Raw genomic sequence first — 21,743 nt, 5'->3', positions numbered from 1 at the left:
AGCATAAACTGGATGACCCACTGTTAGGTGGAGGGAATCCCTGCACTGGGAAGGAGGAGGGTGAACCAGAGGAATCCTTGCATTCCTTTAGTGGGAGGCCCTGCTATTGCAAGTCAGGTTCCTTGCTTTGGGCTGGCCTTTGGGAGCTCCTGCCTTTGGGAGCTTACAGTTTATGATGAAGAGAGTAAGGGGAACAAGGACACACAGTAGGCTTGGCAATGTGAGCTCTGGGGCAGGCCTGGGATGGATGGGTGGCTGAATGGATGGATGGTGGATGGGTGAATGGATGAATGAACGGGTGGATGGTGGAGAGTGGGCGGATGGGTGAGTGGATGGATGGATGTGTGGTGGTGGACAGAGGATAGTGGGTGGATGTTGGCTGGATGATGGATTGATGGAAGGGTGGATGAACTGTGGAGGGATGGAAGGGTAGAGGTAGAGTCTGGGGCAGGTGAAGGAGGACTATATGGCAAGAGCTGGGAGTCTGGGGGAGGGCAGGGGGAGTCACCTGGCAGGGCTGCATCATCACTGAGGCCAGCCCAGCCCTGGGCATGAGGGTTGAGTGTCACATGTGAGATGGGCTTTGGCAGTTACTTCACTTCCCTGGGTCTCAGAACTTTAGAACTAGAGGGATTTTAACAAATCCTGTCTCCAGATTTGGATTTCATAGGCTTGGCAAGTACTAGAAATTACTTGGGGACTGAAATAGGACTGCAAAATGTTGTTACTTTTTTGAGAGAATAAGACACATAAGAAATGACTCTCATAATTTCAGAAAAGGACCTTTTAACATTAAAAAGGGATACAGTCCCAAAGTCCTATATGCTGAAGAAAGTTCAAAAAAATTATTCCAAGGGCCTCGCCTTTCACATTTCACCATGAAGCTGGTGGTTGGCAACTACTTATTGAGCACTGACTGTGTTCTAAGTGGACAAGAAGGCTGCAGGCTCTGTCCCAGAGCTGATTTTCCCTCTGGGAGATTACCCAGAAGACCCTTTTATCAGGGATTGATAGGAAAGCACTGCCCAGAGGCCTCCCTGCCCTGGGCCCTGCGCATCTTTTTATAACTGCTGAGAGGACTGGTCCGGACAGAAAGAGAGGGCTCCTGTCTGCTGAGCCACCACCATGGGCCCTGAAGGCCCTCTCAGTCCCAATGATGTGTGAAGGCTCAAAATGGGTCAGCCCCGGTCACAGGCTGCCCGACAGTGAGTACTGAGCCCAGACAGGGGTCACAGGAGATGCTCCTGCACCCCCCAGCAGTGGATCCCATGACCACCAGGCTGTTTCAGTAGTTGCAGCTTTCAGGAGGTGAAGGGCCCACCTGCCCTGCCGGGCCCCATACTTCACAGCCACATGGAGTGAGGAGAGGCCCATCTGTCCTCTCCTGGAAGGGGAACGCTACGGAGGCCTGATACCAGATGAGAAGGAGGGGATGGCCGAGGGCTCCTGGGATAGGCCTGTGGGCCTGAGGGGGCGCTGGAGCGCTTTTCGGAGGATAGAGTGTGACCCCTGGCAGTGGAAGTTCCTGGAAGGGGATTGTGGTTCAAATTCGACCACTGACCAATGAGATCAAGCTCCTGGGTGTTCCGTCTGTGGAGTCCACCCAGTGGACCCTCTGAGAAGCTCTGCAGGTAACCAGGTGCCCCAGTAGTGGTCACTGCAGACCTACCAGTGGACCCAGGCCCACCGTTCCGGGTGGGGAGCATCTGTGTCTGTAAGCAATCCTCTGGTGATTCTGATGCATCCCTGAGCTGAACTCAGCCTCCATTATGGTCTCAGATTCCTAAGCCCCGTCCTCTGGAAGTTGGCCAGACTCAGGAGGTGTTTGGGAGGGAGGTCCCAGGACAGGATTCTGCAGGGAGAGGGGAGGAGTTTACCGTGGCAAGGGTGTCTCTGACACACTCCCCCCCATTAGAGGGACGTGGAGGTGGCTCACACGGAGGGTCTCGCATACTGCCCCTGCTCCGGGCTCCTGCAGTGGGCTGTGCATCTCTGGCCTGGCTCGTATGTGAAGTGAGGCCCTGGGTCACTGGGGCCTGGCTGCTATCATCTAGTGGCTGGGTGGGGATTCAGCCTGGGGCAGGGTGGGGTGTGACCTCCTCCTTGGGAACTGTAGGACCTGCCTGTCAAAGCCTCCTCCTGGCTGAGTTCTGGCCTGAGGGATAGCCCTCTCTCTCCTGGGCATGCCTGCCCCGTGGCCCCTGGAGACCTGGGGCTCCACTACTCCCCTGGGCAGTGTTGACTTTTGGGTCAGACTCCCTGCCTTGGTGCTGGGGGTTGGTCAGCGGAGAGGGTGCAGCCCTAAGGCAGGCTCCCTTGTCTCCATGGAGACCCCCTCCCCACTGTCAGGACCATGGCTAATCACCTGCCCAGGGTGGGGAGTCCTGGACCCCAGCCCCACCACTCTACTGCCCTGCAGGGAAGCTTCTCTCTCGCCAGGTATGTGAGGGGAATCCCCCATCCTACAGGCTTGTCCCCACTCAGATGGGGGCCCTCTGTGAGTCTTCCCTGGCGTTCCAGGTAAGGAGTGCTTTGTGGCAGCTGCCGGTGTTCACAGTTGGACAGGACTACAGAGAGGCCAGGTCAGGGCAAATGGTTCCTGTGGGCACTGAGCCTCCATGGGAGCCTCTGTGGGGACCCTCTCTGCTCCTACCTGCCCACAGAGCATCACTGGCAGGACACGGAGAGAACTCAGTGCCCTCACTCATGCCGCATCCTTAGCACACACTCAAGGGCAGTGACTGTGGCTCCCTCTCAGGCACCACTCAGCCTCCTTGGGCCAGGCCTGGGCCACTGCACACCTGGCAGGTGAGAGGCTGTAGGAGGGGGAGGATGCAGAGAGGCAGGTCCAGGGATGGCCACCCCCCAAAAGACAAGCAAGTCCTGCAGTGCCTGTGCAAGTGCAGAGAGGTCAGCAAATGCTCTGTGTCTGTCTCCCTGGCCCACGAAGGCCTCAAGGGCACTTTTAGAGCATTCAGAGGTTGGCATCTCTTCCTCCTACCAATGCCCCGACATGAGGGAAGAAGAGATGGGAGACTGGCCTGAGCCCCTAGCCGGCAGTTTGCTCCCTTCCCACACAGCCCACCTTCCTTGGTCTCAGAGCTAGCGGGGCGGCCAGGAGGGGTTGTCGCAATGGGCAATGGCATTTGGTAATCCCGTTGGCCCGTCCTGCACAAAGGATGGAGCCACCTGAGAGCGGAATGCAGCTTGCGCCCCGCTATAGCTGCGGCCCCTGACACCGCCCGGCCGCCAGCACGGCCGGCGTCCTGATTACCTGCTGGGGCTAATGAATCTGGCTTTGTGAGCCACTGTCACGCCGCGTTAGGCCCACAATGGCTCTCGATATTTTATATGAATTTCCCCCCTCGTCGGCGATTAGGCCATAGCAAGCCAGTCATAGCAACCGGGAGGTATGCGCAGCCCAGGGGCCTGGGGCGCGAGGGGAGCTCGCTATTCACACGCTTTAACACAGCCCTCCCGAGGGCGTGTGAATCGCCAGCAGCATTTTCACTTTTCTCTTGTGCTTAATCTTGTCGTCGTCGTGGGGATATTGTTTTCTGAGCCGGGCGCGGCAGGGTGTCGCCGGGGTCTCTCCTGGCCCCTTTACACACACCCCCAACTGGGGAGAGTTAATGATATACGGGGGAGGCCGCAGAGACAGTCAGAGCTCCCCAACCACCGTGAACCGAAACACTTTCCGATGAGGGTCAGGGGTTGCAACCTGGATTCAGGGATGCCGGTTCCCTCAAGGGCCCCTTCTTCTCTCTGACCCCTCCTGAGCCCTGTGGCTTGTGCCGTCCTGGCTGTCCTGCCCCGGCCCCGTGCCTGCACGCCGGCCCTCCGCAGATCAAGCCGGGACACACAAGGAGGTGGACAGACCACCCCCTGGAGGCTGGCCAAGGGAAGGGGCTCTGCTGGGGAGGGGACAGGCCATGCTGTCCCCCCTCCTGATCCTCCCCAGCCCAACCCCCAAGGAGAATGGGGAAGAAGGCAGGCAGACATAGGTGCTTGTCCCAGGGCTGTCCAAGGGCACAGGCGGAGGGCTGCGAGGGGATATGAGCACTGTCTGGGGAGCCAGAGAAGGCAACAGGCACCCGGAACACACTGGCGGAGACCTTGATTGACACCCACAGACCCTGCCCCTAGGGTAACCAGCCAGGACTCTGACATGATGTGCTTTGAGGGGTCAGCTAGGGTCCCCAGCTCAGCTGCCCAATGGGTGAGGTCCAAGTGCAGACCCCACAGTGAGAGTCAGCCCACTTCTACCAGCAGCAAGGCTCCCTCTGCCAATGGGGATGCCCCACCTGGAATGCAGATGTGCAGGCCCTGTGTCCTCCAGGTCCTGAGACCCCCGAAGGGGGTTTTGGAGGCACATATGCTGGAATCAGAGGCAGGGTTGAGTGGTTCCCCCAGTCTCTTCTTTAGGGAAGCCACTGTAGCCCAGGCTTGGGGGTGCCTGGGAAAGCCACTGCCAAGAGCACTATACCGAGGGCACTAAACTAGTGGATGGACACAGGCTGAGGTCCGGTTTCTAGAGGTCATTGATGATGAAGCTGGGGACCATGCCCCACCTGTTCGTGCTGACGTGCTGGGACACCAGTGGGAGAGGCATCAAGGGTCCTGCTCCCCTGACTCACCTCTTTATGGCCCCTTCCATTTCTGTAAGTTGCAAATGCCCCACCCAGCTGAGACCCAGGTCCCCCCAAAGTCATGTGCCACCCACAAACCCACTGGCCTGGACCTTGGACCAGCTGCACCCACTGTGCTTCCCTAGGGGCATGGCCCTGGCTCGGCTTCCTCCAGGAGTGTCTGCTAAGGCACTGAGGTCTGGGACCTGCCTTCCCTGCCTTTTGGCCTCCCCACCCCTTCACCTCACTGGGGGTCAAGAGTGGGTGTCGGGCAGCTCTCAGGGAAAGCAGGCGCTCCAGGTGTCCAGGGGCCTGCCTGGAGGGACAGATAAGCCGCAATCGTGTGCCAGCCTTCATGCACTCAAAATTCTTCAAATACTTTCTGGCTAATGCAGGTTCCATGGTTCTGCTGCTGTGGAAAGTGAGGGTGGAGGGGACTTCTTCCGAGCCCGGGCTCACCTCTGTCTCCCAACCCCACGTTCCTCGGTGGCAGCTTCTCAGGGGTCCACCAGCCCCCAGCCCCAGGCCAGGCAGATGGTGGTTTGTGTGTGTGTGTGAGCTGGAAGCAGGAGGCATGAGCACACGCTCTTTCCCTCTTATCCTCACCCCACACGCACACACTCGCACACCTCCACACGGGGCTGGGGCCCTCTGCTCAGCTGACAGTGTTAAGCTTTGTTCAACTAGGCCGCCTCAGCAGGGGTGGTCAAGCACCCCACGGACCTTGCCACAAAGCCTGAGTGACCTCTGACATGATTAGGGTCGCCCTGACCCTAATCCAATCAGATTGATTACTGTGAGTGTGGCCCGGTGGCCAGGCGGGGGCCTCCACAATGGCCTCCCAGAGCTGGCCTCTCTCTGGGGCACCTGGCAGGCTCCTTCCTCCTGGGCCATTCAGCTCTGCGCCACAATGAATCCTGCCATTTCTCAGCCCCGTGGCAAGCGATGGGGGAGAGAGGGCTTCCTCTTTCCCATTAGATGAAGTGGTGAGGGCGTATGGGAGCTGAGATGACTTTCATCCAGCTGAAAATGGAGGAGGGAGGGAGGGGCAGAGATCAGGTCAGGGGAGGGGGGAGCAGAGGGGGCAAAGGGCAGAGGAAGGAGCATGGACATGTGGGAGTGGACATGAAGGGGAGAACATGGGGGAGAGTGGACACGGGGGAGAGAGGACAAGAGGGGAGAGTGGACATTGGAAGGGTGGATATGGGGGCAAAGGGACTGGGACACCAAGGCCACACGAGGGTCCCAGAGGCCTGCTGGAGTCTTGGTTCCCCCTGAGAGGCTTTCAAGGAAGTGAGGGAGTGCAGAGGAAGAGGGGGAACTCCCTGGGCCCCCAGCCCAGAAGTTAGTGACTTGTCTGTTCCTTGGGGCAGGCCCTGGGCACCTGCAGCACCTGTTCTCACCTGGAGAGCCCCTACAGACACCACCACCCTCTCCACCACAGGCTGGCACATTCTTAGGAGTCCTGGCCCAGCCCCTTCTTTGTGCCTCAGTTTCTTTAACTTGTAACCATAGTGCTGGCTCATGAGATGGGTGCTAGGATTCAGTTTACTGCTGTGTGTAAAACACTTAACACACGGCTCCAAAAGCCCTGTATACATGTTTTAAAGAAAGAGAGAAAACGCTTTAAGATCCAGCTCAGACGCCCCCCTCCCCAGGGAAACCTGCCCACGTGGGCACCCTCAGGCATATGTGCTCACCCTTCAGTCACTCACTCAGCACATCCTTATAAAGCACCCATTCTGTGCCAGAGCAAACCTTGGTACTGCCCTATGTGCCTGCTGTGTGAACCTGCTGCGCATGGCAGGGGGCCCCACACCAGACCTGAGATCACCCTGCAGGGCTCAGCTTTTGTCCCGGGAGAGTGATATTGAGGTTGGAGGCAGGAAACTAGGAGCTGCTCTGGAGGCCAGGAGCTGCCCCCCAGGTAGTTCCTGTGGGCTGAGAGCTAAAGATAAGAAGGATCTGGAGAGGATGAGGATTGCAAAAATGGGGCCCACAAAGACTGACCCCATCTCAGACTGTGGGGTCCAGTGAGGGGCAGGTGCAGGCAGCTCTGGACTGGCAGGGAAGGTCCATCTACAATGGCGATGTTGGAAAAGTCGCCTGGGAGAGAGCATGGCTGCTGTGGCACCCCGATGTGGGTAACACAGAAGGGAGTATGGGCAGGGGTCAAGAGGCAGGCCTCAGGGCCTCCACAGCTGTCCTGACTAGGGTGCTTGTGTGTTTGACCATAGCTGGAAGATTGCGGGTTTGGAGCTGAGCATGACAGGATCCTATGTCTGAACGTGCAGAAAAGGGACAAAGCCTGTGGGCCTGTGAGGGTGATGCTGTGCCCCAGGGGTCTCCAAGGCAGGTTCACATATCCCTAGGGGTGCATAGGTCGGCATGGGTGATTCCAAGGCAACCTCACTGGCATTGTTGCTTCTTCTCCCGCCTCCCCTTCTAGGACCACCCATCTCCCACTTGACCCATGAAGAGACTCCCAGTTTTCCTGGCACATGTTCAGCCCTGGTACCATCTATAAAGACTGGGACACCAAGCTCTGTGTAAATCAGGTGTTTCCAATTTCTTGTTTCAGAATGAAAGAGGACCCAATTGAATGATGAGCTGACAAATTTTTAAAACTTTTTGATAATATATCACTGTGAGAGTTTTGGCACAGGTAACTCAGAAAAAATTCAAAGAATCAAGAGACATTATATCAAAACTCTCCCTTTTATCTGTTTATTTTTCTGAAGGATGATCCTCATGCCTAGATCTTTAAATTTTAAGAACAGAATGGGCCCCAAAAGCTGTTCCTCTAAGATCAGGAAGAAATCAGGGGCACCTGCTCTGCTCACTGCTATTCATCATTTCCTGGAGGCTCCAGCCAGGGCAACTGAGCAAGAAAAAAAAAAATAAATAAAGAGTGTCCAGACGGGAGAAAACTGTCTCTATTAGCAAATGACATGAAAATTCTAAGGAATGCATGAAACATCTATTAGAATTGATAAACCTTCAGCAAGGTTATAGAGTATGAGATCAATATTTGAAAATCAACCATGTTGCTATACACTAGCAATGAACAATGCAAAAATGAGATTAAGAAAACAGTTCCATTTATAATAGCATCAAAAAGAAAAAAATGCTTAGGAATAAATAGAAGATTTGTATGCTGAAAACTGCAAAATGTCATTGGAAGACGTTAAAGACCTAAATAAACGGAAAGACATTCCGTGTTTATGAATCAGAAGACTTCAAATTGTTAAGATGGCAATATTCCTCTAAGCGATCTGCAGATTCAATGCAATCTCTAAAAAACCAAGTTTTTTTTTTTTTTTTGCAGAAATTGATGAGCTGATCCTAAAATCCCTTTATAAGGAGCCCCAAGAAGCTGAAGCAAGCTTGGAAAAGCAGAACATAGTTGGAGGACTCACACTGCCCTGTTTTCAAACTTACTACAGGGCCACAGAAGTCAAGACAGTGTGGCCTGGGCATAGGACAGACATGTGAACCAATGGGGTAGAAGAGAGCCCAGAAATAAATCCACATTTCCTTCTCTGGCTTCCAGGTGGGGCCTGACCCCACCTGACACAGCCTTCCTCCACCACCAGGATGGCAGCCGTGTCAGGTGTACAGGCTTCTGCCTTCTTCCCGAAATCCCTGACACTTCTTCTTACTTAGGAGTATGGGAACCCTAGACACCCGCATCAGGCTCTGGAGCCAGGAACCCAGATGGCACCATGATCCTGTCTGGGCCCTCCCGGGCATGGTGAAATTGATGGGCATACCTCCCTGACCATGGCACAGCATGGGACCCTGCACCACACACACACTACACACTACACACACATGTACATAAATGCACACACGTACTACACACAAATATGCGCACGCAAAAACGTGAACACATACGTGTTCAAACACACAAGTACACACTTGTACACATGCATACACACACACGCACACACAATCCACAGATGACCCCACACGCGCAGGCACCACACACACAATCATGCACATGCATGCACACACACACTTGCACACACTCACACACACATGCCCCCACACTCAATGTGTCACATCACCCTGTGGCCCTAACTTCTCCCACACATGTCGGTGGCCATCCCCACAGGAGCTGATGTATAATTACCCCAGCCAGTAGCTCTGTGAAGTTGGCTGTGGCAATTATTCTCCCATTTTATAGATGGGGACGCTAGTGCTCCAGGAAGTGAGCTGACTTGCTTGTCAAGGTCACATGACATGACTCTCCTCTGCCCCTTCTTGCCCCTAGAGAATACAGACCAACCTTGAGGGGCATGACCATGACTGCCTGATGTCGGAGAGCCCCGACCCCTTGAACAAACACCACCGGGCCCCACCTGCCCTTAATGCAATGCTCAGTTGCACTCTCAGGACCTCTGCCCACAGTATGCCAGCAGTCTCAGGGCCTGGTGTGTCTTCCTCCCAGACATCTTTTGTTCTTCCTTCCTCTGCATTCTGGCTGCCAGGTCTGAACAAGGCCATTTGTTCCTCCCATACATACAGGCCAAGTGCTGGCAAGACAGACAGGGCAGCTGGGGTGGGCCTCATAGTACTCATGGGGTGGTTGATGGATGTGATGGTAAAGGACTGAGGACAACGGGCAGCAAGATGTGATACCGGGTGACAGGGATAGAGAGGGTCAGCATGGGGGATGCTACATGACACAGGAGACAAGGTGGCATTTAGAAGGAGACTGAGGGAAATGGGCAGGGAATCACACACAAGGCAGAGAAAAGAGCAATGGCAGAGGGATATGCAAAAACAAAGGTGGAGATAGAACTGTACTCAGTGTTTGGGAGGCAGCCAAGAGGCCAGTGGGGCTGGACAGGGGCACAGGGAGGATGAAGAGGAGGAGGGAAAAGAGGCAGCAGGGCCAGAGGATTCGAGAGAGCTGGGAGCCCTGGAGGGCCCAAGTGAAGGAGGGGTGTGGTTGACACAGCTCTTTTGGCCTCAGGGACATTGGGAATGGGACTGAACGGTTGTATAGGAGCCACTTTGATGATGCACGGTTTCAGGGTGGCTGGGCTTGGTGGTAAATGGTTGGATTCAGGAATGACTCTGAAGGTACTGTTGATGGGACTTGCAACGGAGAGGAATCATGGGTGACTCCAAGTAACAGAAGGATGGGGCTTCCCTTTACAAGATGGGAAAGCAGGTGTGTGGAAGAGGTGGTACATGGCCTTGGCCATCCTGTCACCAATGCCCCCTTGGGACTACAGGGCCCCCAGCAGATCTTTGCTGATGTGACCCACCCTACCTTTGTCCTAGTAGCCTTCCTTTGGCATCCTCTCTTCTTATGTCTTCTGTGGCCTACTCTCGCTACTGACAGCATGTTCAGCTGTGGCCCCTGGGGACCCACCTTAGGCATCAAATCTCTGTTGGCCCATCCTAGATTGGATGGCAGTTCCATAGGTGGCCACACCAATGAATGTCCCGTCCTTAATGCTCATTTCCCAAGGTGACCTTAACATGCTATCAAGGGTGGAGTCTGTGTCCCCTACCCTAAAATCTGGGTGGGCCTTTGTAACTGCCTTGACCAACAGAATGTGGCACTGCCCAGCCTTTGAGGCTAGGTCTCAAAAGATGATACAAAGTGGCATCAGCAAAATGGCAGAGTGGGGGCCTTTTTCTTGTTGTTGTTGTTATCCCAGGATATTAAGGAAATCTCTGCCAAACCACTAGCTGACTCTAAGCTAAAGAAACAGACTTCAGAGAACCACACATGACATGGAATGCAGTAATTAAAAATAGTTTAGAAAAGGCACTAAACAAACAAGCAACAACAACCCATAGTAACAACAACAGACCCTGAAGAGGAAGAAGAGTCTAATCTCCTGAGTTACCATATTATAATATTCAAAAACTCCACATTTCAACAAAAAATTACTAGGCATGAAAAGAAACAAGAAAGTATGGCCCACCCATAGGAAAAGGAAAATTAAATTAACAGAAACTATCTCTGAGGAAGCACAAATACTGAACATACTAGACAATGACTCTAAATCAACTGTCCTAAATGTTCTCAGAGAGATAAAGGAAACCAGGAGAAAAGTTTCTCAACAAAGAGAGACTGTCAGTAAAGAGACAGAAATTATAAACAGAATCTAAATAAAATTTGTGGAGCTGAAAAGTACAATAACTGAAATGAAATGTTCACTTGAAGTTTTCAACAGAGTTGAGCAGGCAAAAGAAAGAATCAGTGAACTTGAAGAGAGTTTAACTGAAATTATACAGTCTGAGGAGAAGGAAGAAAAAACAATGAAGAAAAATGAACAGACCTGTGGGACACCATCAAATGTAGCAACAAACACATTGTGGGAGTCCCAGAAGAAGACAATAGAGAGAAAGGAGCAGAAAGAATCTATTTAAAGAAATAATGGCCAAAAGTTCCAAATTTGATTTTAAAAAAATCTCAAAGACTCAAGATACTCCCAAGAAGCTCGACAAACTTCAAGTTGGATAAACATAGAGAGCTTCACACTGAGACATTTTAATCAAACTATCAAATGGTAGAGACAAAGAGAGAATCTTGAAAGCAGCAAGAGTTATTCATCATGTAAAAAGGATCCTCAATAAGACTAACAGCCAATTTCTCATCAGAGACTAATAAGGCCAGAAGGCAGTGGGATGATATATTTAAAGTGCTGAAAGAAAAACACTGTCAACCAAGAATTCTACATCTGGCAAAACTATCTTTCAAAAATGAAGGACTAACCTAGAGGAAATGGAGAAAGTCCTAGAAACACACAAACTACCAAAACTGACACAAGAAGAAATAGAAAATCTGAAAAGACCTATAACAAGTAAAGAGATTGAATTAGAAATGAAAAACCTCCCAGCAAAGAAGAATTTCACTAGTGAATTGTAACAAACGTTTAAAGAGGAGTCGGCACCAATCATTCTCAAACTCTTACCAAAAAAATGGAAAAGGAGGGGACACTTCCTACCTCATTCTATGAGGTCAGCATTATCCTGATACCAAAACCAGACAAAGGCACTACAAGAAAAGAAACTATGGGCTAATATTTCTTATGAATATTGATGCAAAAGTCCTCAGAAAAATACTTTCAAACTAAGTCCTCCAGCATATTAGAAGGATTATATACCATGACCAAGAGGGGTTTATCCCAAGAATGCAAGGGTGGTTCAATGGATGAAAATCAACCAATAATAATATGCCACATTAATAGAATGAAGGTGAAACCACGTGATCATCTTAATTGATTCAGAAAAAACATTTGATGTAATCTAACACCCTTTTCATGATACAAACACACAACAGATTAGGAATAGAAGGGAATTTCCTCAACCTGATAAAGGGCAGTTATGAAAATCCCACAGCTAACATCATATACTCAATGGTGAGAGATTGAAAGCTTTCCCCCTAAGATCAGGAAGAAGACAAGGGTGCCCACTCTCACTACTCCTATTCAACATAGTACTGAAAGTGCTAGCCAGAGCAATTAGGCAAGAAAAAGAAATAAAAGGATTCCAAATTGGAAAGGAAGAAGCAAAAATGTTTCTATTCACAGATGACATGATCTCATATATAGAAAATCCTAAAGAATCCACACAAAACTCTTAGAACTAATGAAACAATTAAGCAAATTTGCAGAATACAGGATCAAAGCACAAAAATAAATTGTACTTCTACACATAATCAGTGAACAATCTGAAAAGGCAATTAATAAAATAATATTTCATTTATAATAGCATCAAAAAGAATAAAAATGCTTAGGAATGCATTAACCAAAGATGTACAAGACCTGTTCACTAAAAACTACAAAATACTGCTGAAAAATTAAGGAAGACCTAAATAAGTGGAAGACATCCCATGTTCATGGATTAGAGGACTTAATACTGTTAAGATGGCAATACTTCTCAAAGATTCAATGTAATCTCCATAAAAAAGTGAGAGAGTGGCGTGGACAAATATACACTACCAAATGTAAAACCGATAGCTAGTGGGAAGCAGCCGCATAGCACAAGGAGATCAGCTCAGTGTTTTGTGACCACCTAGAGGGGTGGGATAGGGAGGGTGGGAGGGAGGGAGACGCAAGAGGGAGGAGATATGGGGATATATGTATATGTATAGCTGATTCACTTTGTTGTAAAGCAGAAACTAACACACCATTGTAAAGCAATTATACTCCAATAGAGATGTTTAAAAACAAATTCCAACTGCCTTTTTTTCAGAAATGGAAAAACCATCCTAAAATTCATATGGAATTGCAAGGGATCCCAAAAAAGCCAAAACAATCTTGTAAAACAAAAATTAAGTTGGAGGACTTATACTTCCCAACTCTAAAACATACTACAAAACTACAGAAAACATGATAGTGTGATATTGGCAGAATGACAGGCATATCGACAAATGGAATGCAATTGAAAGTCCAGAAATAAACCCAGACATCTATGGACAATTGATTTTTGACAAGAGTGCCAGGACCATTCAATGGGGGAAAGACTAGTCTTTGGAACAGATGGTGCTGAGATAACTGGTTTCCCACGTGCAAAAGAATGAAGCTGGACCCTTACCTCTCACCATATACAAAAAATAACTAAAAACAGATCAAAGACCTAAATGTAAGAAGTAAAACTGTAAAACTCTTAGAAGAAAACACAGGTGTAAATCTTAGCAACCTTAGATTAGGCAATGCTTTCTTTGATATGACATCTAAATAGGTAAATTGAATCTCACCAAAATTATAACTTCTGTGCATCAAAGGACACTGTCACAAAACTGAAAAGACAATCGATACAAGGGAGAAAATATTTGCAAATTGTATTTCTGATAAGTATCTAGTGTCTAGAATATATAAAGAACTCTGACAACTCGACAACAAAAAGACAAACAACCCAATTAAAAACTGGGCGAAGGACTTGCATAGACATTTCTCCAAAGAAGACATTCAGATGTCCAACAAGCCCATGAAAAGATGCTCAACATCATTAGCCATCAGGGACGTGCAAGTAAAAATTACAATGAGACATCACTTCGCTTCCACTGGGAGGGCTAAAGGAAAAAACAGACAAAGAATAACAAACATTGGCAAAAATGTGGAGAAATTGGAACCCTCATGTACTGCTGGTGGGGATATAAAATGGTGCAGCTGCTGCGGAAAACAGTTTGGTAATTCCTCAAAACACAGAATTACTATATGACTGAGCAATTCCACTTCTAGGAGTATACCCAGAAGAATTGAAAACAGGTATTCAAACAGATACTTGTAAAAAGTGCTCATATCAACATTATTCACAATAGCCAAAAAAGGTTGGAAACAACGCAAGTGTCCATCAACAGATGAATGGGTAAACAGAAGGTGATCCATCCACACAATAGAATATAATTCAGCCATAAAAAGGAATAAAGTGCTGAAACATGCTACAGGTGGATAAATCTTGAAAACATTTTGCTCAGTGAAAGTAGCCTTTCTCCCTCTTTCTCTCTCTTTTTCTCTCTCCCTCCTTCTCCTCCCACTTGCTGGAGGGCCTGTCCACTATATTTAAGGGAACCCAGGTCACGTGAAGAGGCTACTTGTGGGTGTTCCTGCTGACCGCAGCATTGGCCACCAGATATGTAAGAGAAATGAGGACCAGCAGAGGTGCAGAGACCAGCCCTGCCTACTGCATCTGTCTACATCTGCAGATGTTGGGACATATAACACATGATTAATATTGTTTAAACTACTAGGTTTTGTGAAAGTTTGCTCTTCACCGTAAGTTAACCAATACCCAGCACTCCCAATCCTCCTCTCCTTCCCAAAATAAACCCCTGGCTCCATGACCCTGAATAACTTCTGCTGTGTGCCTCTGTGATCTCCAACCCTCTCCCTTTCTGTGTTTTTTGTTTGTTTTTATATTTTCTCTCTAAGACCTGCCTGAAGTCCTGGCTCCTGCAGGAAACCTGCAATGGTTAATCTTGTCCCCGCGGAACTACGTAATCGCTTTTGGGAAAGGGGAAGCAGGAGGAATCTCTGCGTGATCTTACATCCTTCCCAGTGTCAGGAGCACCCTCCAGAGTGGGTGAGCATTGGAAAGGACCCACATGGGAGATGCTTATGGTAATGAGGTCTGTGCAGCACTGCCCCCTCTGCTGGAAGTGCCGTTCCCACACTTGAGCATAGGTGAGACACGAAGGCAGAGGGGAATGTAGTGGCTTGTGCCCACCCTCACTGAGGGGGAAGCTGGCTTGGACCCTGCTGCACGCACATCCCTGGGCTGCCACCTCTGCCTGAAAAGCCATGACGGGTGCCACGTGTACCTTTGTCCAGCACAGGGCCAAAGATGGCCAGGCTGTTGTTGACAGTGGTGCAATTCCACCGGCGGCCACGGAACTGGTGTTGGCACTCCTGGATGCTGATCTTGATGCCCTCTGCCACACTGGGCATGATCTCTACGTAGTTCCGGCAGAAACGCAGCTGCTTGGGGACCAGGCCTGGGATGCTGGCGCAGAGGATGGGCTGCGTCCCCAGAGATGAGTACTGGGGCCCGACAGCCAGGGACCTGGGGGAGGAGGAAAAGGGGGCCTGGTTAGTAAGAGGGGTGCACTGCTGGCCCATGAAACAGGAGCAGGAGCCAGGCTTGCCTTAGTGTGAACCTTCTTTGGAGGATGCACACAGGCCCTTTGCTTCCAGACGCTTGTGCATTCCAGGGCAAGGTGTGCTTCTACCGTGCAGGAAGCCTGTCCCTAACCTGTACCTGAGGCTTAGCACAAAACATCAAGATGTGCACGTGGATTGACAGAAAGTAAATCAAGGAAGCGGTGGAGGCCTGCCTGCTTCTCTGCGCAGCTGCAGGCGTCCCCTGTTCTGTTGGGGTGGAGACAGTAGCACCCTGAAACTGTTCAGGAGCGCAGAGGACGGAACTCGAGGATACAGTGTGTTGCTGGGTCAGCACAGAGAGGAGCGGCTGGGTCTGTGGTAGGAGGGAGGAGGGCCACTTCTGGAGCAGCGGCGAGATGGGGTACAGCAGTGGCTAAATCACATGCGTGAAAATCACCGCTGAACTCATACCGACTGTGCCAGCCGGCTTTTGGCTATTTACCCAACAGATATAACAGCATATGTCCACAATAAGATGTGCTCAAGAATATTCACAGGGCTGTGATCATCAGAGAAAAACTTGGAAACCACCCAAGTATGCATCCATAGAAGTGTGGATGAACAGACAGTGTTTACTCTTGCAGTGGAGTTCTCCTTGGAAACAGAGAGGAGTGGACAACTGATGCAAAGGGCAGGGATGTCCCTGGCAGGGTGCTGAAGAGAGGCCTGACCCAGTGTGGGTGACCACGACTCCTCTGATGGGGACCAAGGCCAGGCAACACTGTGGATGGGGACAGAAATCAGGGTAGTTTCCTCATTCATAGGGAGGACTGGCCTGACCTGAAGACAGCATGAGAGAATGTTTCTCAGTCTGTGCTTTGCAAAATTGTTCCCACTCACCACACATGCCTATGTAATTTAAAGTAAGCAAAATGACAATAAATGAGAGAAAAATTTGGTTTCTCCGTCACACCAGCTACACATGGCCTGTGGCTACCACATTGGATGGTTAGATATTTCAGTCACTGTGGAAAGTTCTACTGGACCATACTGGTCTAGGGTGAAGGAAGCGCTCTGTGTTTGATGGAGGTGTTGGTTACACATGTGTTTATGTGCCAAAACTAACTGAAATGGGGTCATTTTACTATATGTGATTACACCTTGATTTAAGAGGAAGAACCACCAGGTCCTTTTTGGAGCAGAGGGGAAAGACCTTCTCCAATCCCATGGTGACATGTTGTTATATCTGCCCATCCCAATGGATGACCCACAGTCCTGTCACCTGTGGATGCATCTGTCTCTGTAGTGGGTTGATGGGCTCTTGCTGGCAGAGCTCTGCTTGATTCCTCTGCGTCTCAGTGCTTCCTTCACCCCTGGGTGGGTGTTCCATGTGAATGACTGTGCGGCCACTGCTACTCTTCAGGGCCGGCTGTGGAAGCCTGCCCCCCCATCAACCGCTGATATCACAAAGGCTCTTCAGCTCTTGGAAGGGGCTATGAAGACCCTTAGGGTGGTAGGAGAAGACCAAAGCATGGGAGGCCCCACAGATCTAGGAGGGTAACTGGGAGTGGGGTGGTTCCAGGGAAACAGCATTCTGTGCCTTCTTACCTAGTCCCCAGAGATCTGTGGACTCTCTTAGCACAGAGAGGTACAGATGCTACCCACGCTCACCCAGGCCTTTGGCCTCTGCGCTCTCTCCTCCTCAGGGAGCCGGGTCTCCTCCTCCCTGTGGGGTGTCGGGTGTGGTGTGTCCCAGGCCCAGAGTGGCCCCTCTGCCTGACAGGGTGCTTCCTGCTTATCTGGTAGCTTTCTCTGGTGGGATCCAGGTGGAAATGTCTGTTTCCCCTTCCTTTGTTTGGTGGGGAAACCAAGGCAATGGCAGCTTTATAAACGTTTCAGCTGCCCCCCACCCAGGAGGTTCCTCTTGTTTGGCACCTCCTCTCCCCTGGGAGGGCTAAGCGCCCCTGAGAAGGTGGGACAAAGGTTTCTGTGTCCCTCAGCAAGCCACACACCTGCATTAAGATGCTGACTTTCAGGAAGTCCTACTCTGAGTCTAACCCAGTTCCATTCAGCTGTGGTGAGAATGGTAGGAAACAGGATCACTGTCTCTCAGAGAAACAAACCCACTCTCTGGAAATACACATCATATCCTAACATGTTTCCCTCTTCGCCTTCAAAATCTTCAGAGGCTGCCTTACCTTAAGGCACAAAACCCATGCCCTTCAGTACCTGGAGATGCCTCATTGGATGACCCAGAGAGAACATTTCCTCACTGCACAGTCCTGTGAGAATCTGGATCTGTCCAGCTACTCCTCTCACACCCTGTGAGCTCCCTGCTCCTGTCACACCAGCCTCCCCGCACACTTCCTGTCTCCACCCATCTCTCAGCTGACGTGGGGCTTCGTCCCAGGCATCTCCGTGGCCACACGGAGTCCCTGGTATCCCCCACAGTCCCCCTGCCCTTCTGTGTGAGGGCCACCCTCTACGCCTCGCCTCGGCAGCATTTATGTAGTTCTGTATTCAGTTAGCTGGTTGGGAGAGGGCAACTTCTCCTTGAAGTCCTGAACACAGGGTTTCCATGTATGGTATCCTCTCATCCCGTACCCTCCTGCCCACCATTTCTGGGCAACCATGCAGCCCTCGTCCTCTGCTTGCTCTCCCTTCCTGATCAAGTGCATCTCTCAAGAATTAAAACCTGTCTTTCCCCAGGGACTGTCCATGACACCTTGCAGTCAGGTGTTCAAGTGAAGCTGAGCCTTCTTTTAATGAGTGGCCAGCCCTAGAGTGTCCGTTCCTGGGGAAGGCCTGAAGCCTCCAGACCAGACTCCTGGCCTCCTGGGTCCCTCCCACATCCATGCTCCAATATCTGATCCCCCTCCCTGGGCACACTCCCCATCCTGTCCATCCTCATGACTTGATGAGCCAAAGACCAGCCATGACCTCGTGCCAGATATCACGGACGTCCCCATGCCACTGCCTGAGTCAGTACTCCCAAGTGGCATTCGACTGTGGGGCTGGCTCATTCCCTTGCTTGTTCCTTTACTGCCTGCAGAGCCTACTGGGTGCTGGGTGCCCGGCCAGGCCTGACCCTCCCCAGCTCTCTCTCACACCCACCCCACAGTCTGTCAGAAAGTCCAGCCCTCTGCTTTCACCCAGCTGTGAGGTCTTTCCTCTCTAGGAAGTATTTTGTGATCTGAGCCTCGCTCTCCTGCACCATGTCCTGCACAGATGGCTCTGAGTGGAGACCACAGGGGGCTGCTCTGCTGCTTCTCTGGGACCCCTGGGCTGCCCTAGGTGCTTAGCTTCCTGATGGACAGGCTGAATGCACGGATGGGAGGGTGGGAGGGAAGCTGGCCCTTGGACTGAGAGGTGGCATGCAGGCCAAGGTCAGCAGTCTGCTCTTGGAGGCACCCAGTGGGCAGGGTAAGGATTTCAGGGTGGAGAAGATGGGCCAGCTCTGCCCACTCCAGGCTGAGGTCGGATGTCCAGGACGGGTTGGTGGTGGGCAGCGGGGGAGGTAGGCCGTGTCTAACTTGCGTGCCCGCTGCCACTCTCAGCCCATGCTTTCGTGGAGAACCTCCCACCTGTAAATCAGAGGGCAAAACTCCCTGGGCCCCAGTCCTCCTCCAGAACATCATCACCTCCACTTCCTACCCAACTTACTCCAGCCAGTTTCTACACCCTTCCACCCGCTGAGACATCCCATCCCAGCCCCAGTGACCACTCTGCCTATATCGGCACATGTGGCTGGCCTCCGACTGCCCTTGGCTGAGGTCGGCTATCTGTTTCCACCATGTGGTACCCCTCACGGTGACCCTGAATTTCCCCGCCTCCCACCTTTGCCCAGCATTATCCCCCCACTCCACTCGGCATGAACAGGATGTAACGTGGAACTGGCAGCACAAGAGTTTGGGATGACATCTTCTGTAAAGAGTGGAGAGGCTCATGCGGAAGGGTCACGGGAACTGAGTAGCCTTGTGAAGACAGCAGGTGGAACACAGGGCAGGAGCTGGATTGGGGGAGAATCAGGACTCTGGCTCAGGATCCCTCAGCAGCTTCTATGGCACCTCCCATAGTTCAAAGTCCATCTCTGGCTAGCCTGGTTGGTCACTCACCAGGCTCCTTCTGTCTCAGGCCAAGAAAGGGCTGCCGTGGCCAGTCCTGGAGGCCTCGATGGAGTGCCAGGCCAGAGATGTGGCTGTGGGGGCCAGGCTAGTGGTTTTCAACCTTCTCCAGTTCCCTGGAGCACACAGGAGCCCCAGCAGAGGTGCCTCAGAGGCTGGCAGGTGAGGTGGGGCTGGAACCAACTGTCCCAGTTTGCCTGGGACTAGGGGTTTCCATTTGGAAGCAGGGATGAGCTGTCACTCCAGGCGAGGCTGCCCTGACAGGCTGTGGCTCTTGCACTCCGTGAGCCAGGGTACTTCACATCTATCTGTGCCGCATTTTGATGCTCCACATGGGATGTGATTTGTAAACAAATGTTGAACTCTAGTTAATGATGAGCCAGCCAAAGTGTTCAGGGAAAGAGTGGATTGAGGGCACATAAAACATGAGATGAACAGGTGGGTGAACAGAGGGATGCTTAGGTATGGAATACACTGGGTCAGGTAAAATGTGAGTTGTGGGTACATAGATGTTCTCCGTCGACGTCCTGCGTCTTTTCTGGATGTTTGAACATTTCCTGATGGAACATTGGGGTAAGGTTTGACCTTCATGGCTCCGGTCATGGAGCCTTTCTGAAGGGCCTGGCTCCTGAGGTTCATGGGGGTTCTCTCCTTCTTCTCTTCTGTTGCTGGCAGCCTGGCTCGAACTGGAGAAGGGATGAAGAGGGTCCGTCAGAAGGCAAATCCACTCAGTTGATTTCTTTTTACTGGCAGAATGTACTCGGAGACTCAGAGCAAGTGGAAAAAGAAGGGGTCACTCAATTCAGACAGAAAGAGAAAGAAGACTCAGTCTCTCTCGGTCCTCACCATTCCCAAGGTGCCGGTCCCTCTGCCAGACGCCAGAGGCCAGGACCCATTCTGAGTGGGGGTTGAGTTGCGCATCCCCAGAACCCCATCACCACCCACAGAAAGCATAGAGCCTGCCCCCACCTCGGCCCCTCCCCACCTCCCTTCACGCCGCCGCGCCGCAGCTCCAGGGAAAGCAGAGTGGGACTTTCAAGTTCACAGCTTCTCCCCAGGCTCATTCCGAGGTTGGGGTGCTGAGTCGGCTCCCCTACCCCTGTCTCCTCCCAGACCTCCTCCCAGCCAGACCCCGTATGACCACCTCCGAAAGCACGGCCAGAGTACTGGCAGCCAGCTCCCAGCCCAGATGCCACTCCAGCTGTTCTGGCCTCCACCAAGCCTGACTGGATCCCTCTCCCACCCGCTCTGGACCTGGCGGCCCCTTTAGTTCCTTGAATTATTTCCAGAAAGTTTCCTCTGTTCCAGAGCTGGGCAACCAAGAGGATCTGGGTGATGCAGACCCTGCCCAAGGAGGGCAGAGAGTTGGGGGGGGGGTGGTCCTGTCAGACACAGGAGGGTCCAGTGTGTGGGAGAAAGTGGGCAGGGAAGGGTCAAGGGGGCCCAACTCAGGTCACTGAATCTTGCTGGGCCTTGAAGGATAAACTGGTTCATAAGAAGTTCATATTAAAGATCCAAACTGTGTTCACTGACCTTATTGTGGTAATAATTTGGAAATTTATACATCACTATTCCATGTAAATACATCAAATAATTATGTTGTACACCTTAACCTTATACAATGTTATATGTCAATTATATCTCCATAAAGCTGGAAAAAAATTCCAAACTGGACATATGTTATCTCCTTACCACCCCCAGGATTCCAATTTCTAATCTGAGAAGAAGGTAGTTGCCCGCAGTCAATTAATACCTGGAAAACCAAGATCTGTAACTCCTTCCTCCCATGCCCTTCCAGGAGGAAGTGGAGGGTGCACTGGCCTGGGGCTGGGGGCTGGACAGGATGTTGGGGAGCATCCAGGACTCTGGGCCCCAGACCCCAGGGACAACCACGTACTGTCCTGTCTAAGGGTCTTGCCAGGGACCAGAGACAGCCTAGTGGGAGAGGAATGCTGTAAACTGGAAAGTGCTGCAACTACAGAGCACCACCATCTTGGTGTTCTATGCCTCCCCAAGTTCTCAGAGTGCATAAAATGCAACGACACCAAATGTGACCTGGGCTCCCAAGTCAGATCTTAGAACAGAGAAAGGGCATCCATGGAGAGACTGGTGAAGTCAGCCTGTGTTTGGCTGTGCACTAGCGTGGTCTCCATCCTGATAATTGTGTAAGATGTGACCACTAGGGGAAGTGGGTTTGGCCGGCACAAACTCTCTGCACTACAGTCAAGTCATCATCCCAGACCAAGTGGAGAAGAAAGAAACAGTTACAAGAAAACAAGCAGACTGACACAGGGTTACAACAGGGAACAACTTGTGATTCAGGGTTGTGTGTTTCTTTACTGAGCCTACATGACGGGCTGAGAGCTCAATGGCATTTTGTAATTTCTGAACAAACTGTCATCTGAGACGAAAGTATCTGT

The 21,743-nt window shown here is 51.2% G+C and overlaps 1 protein-coding gene across 1 annotated transcript in view; it reads right to left on the bottom strand.

The window, feature by feature from the left end:
• Positions 1–21,743, bottom strand: part of WNT3A (Wnt family member 3A) — a 46,812-nt gene that overhangs the window by 12,952 nt on the left and 12,117 nt on the right. Inside the window, exon 2 of the mRNA XM_065874999.1 lies at positions 14,920–15,161. Coding sequence (XP_065731071.1) covers positions 14,920–15,161 — 242 coding nt within the window. The remainder of the gene's footprint in view (positions 1–14,919; positions 15,162–21,743) is intronic.

The sequence above is a fragment of the Phocoena phocoena genome, chromosome 3 (genome assembly GCF_963924675.1).
Source record: "Phocoena phocoena chromosome 3, mPhoPho1.1, whole genome shotgun sequence".
Lineage (NCBI taxonomy): Eukaryota > Metazoa > Chordata > Mammalia > Artiodactyla > Phocoenidae > Phocoena > Phocoena phocoena.
The sequence above is the reverse complement of the archived record's forward strand: the minus strand, read 5'-3'. Positions and strand labels throughout refer to the sequence as shown.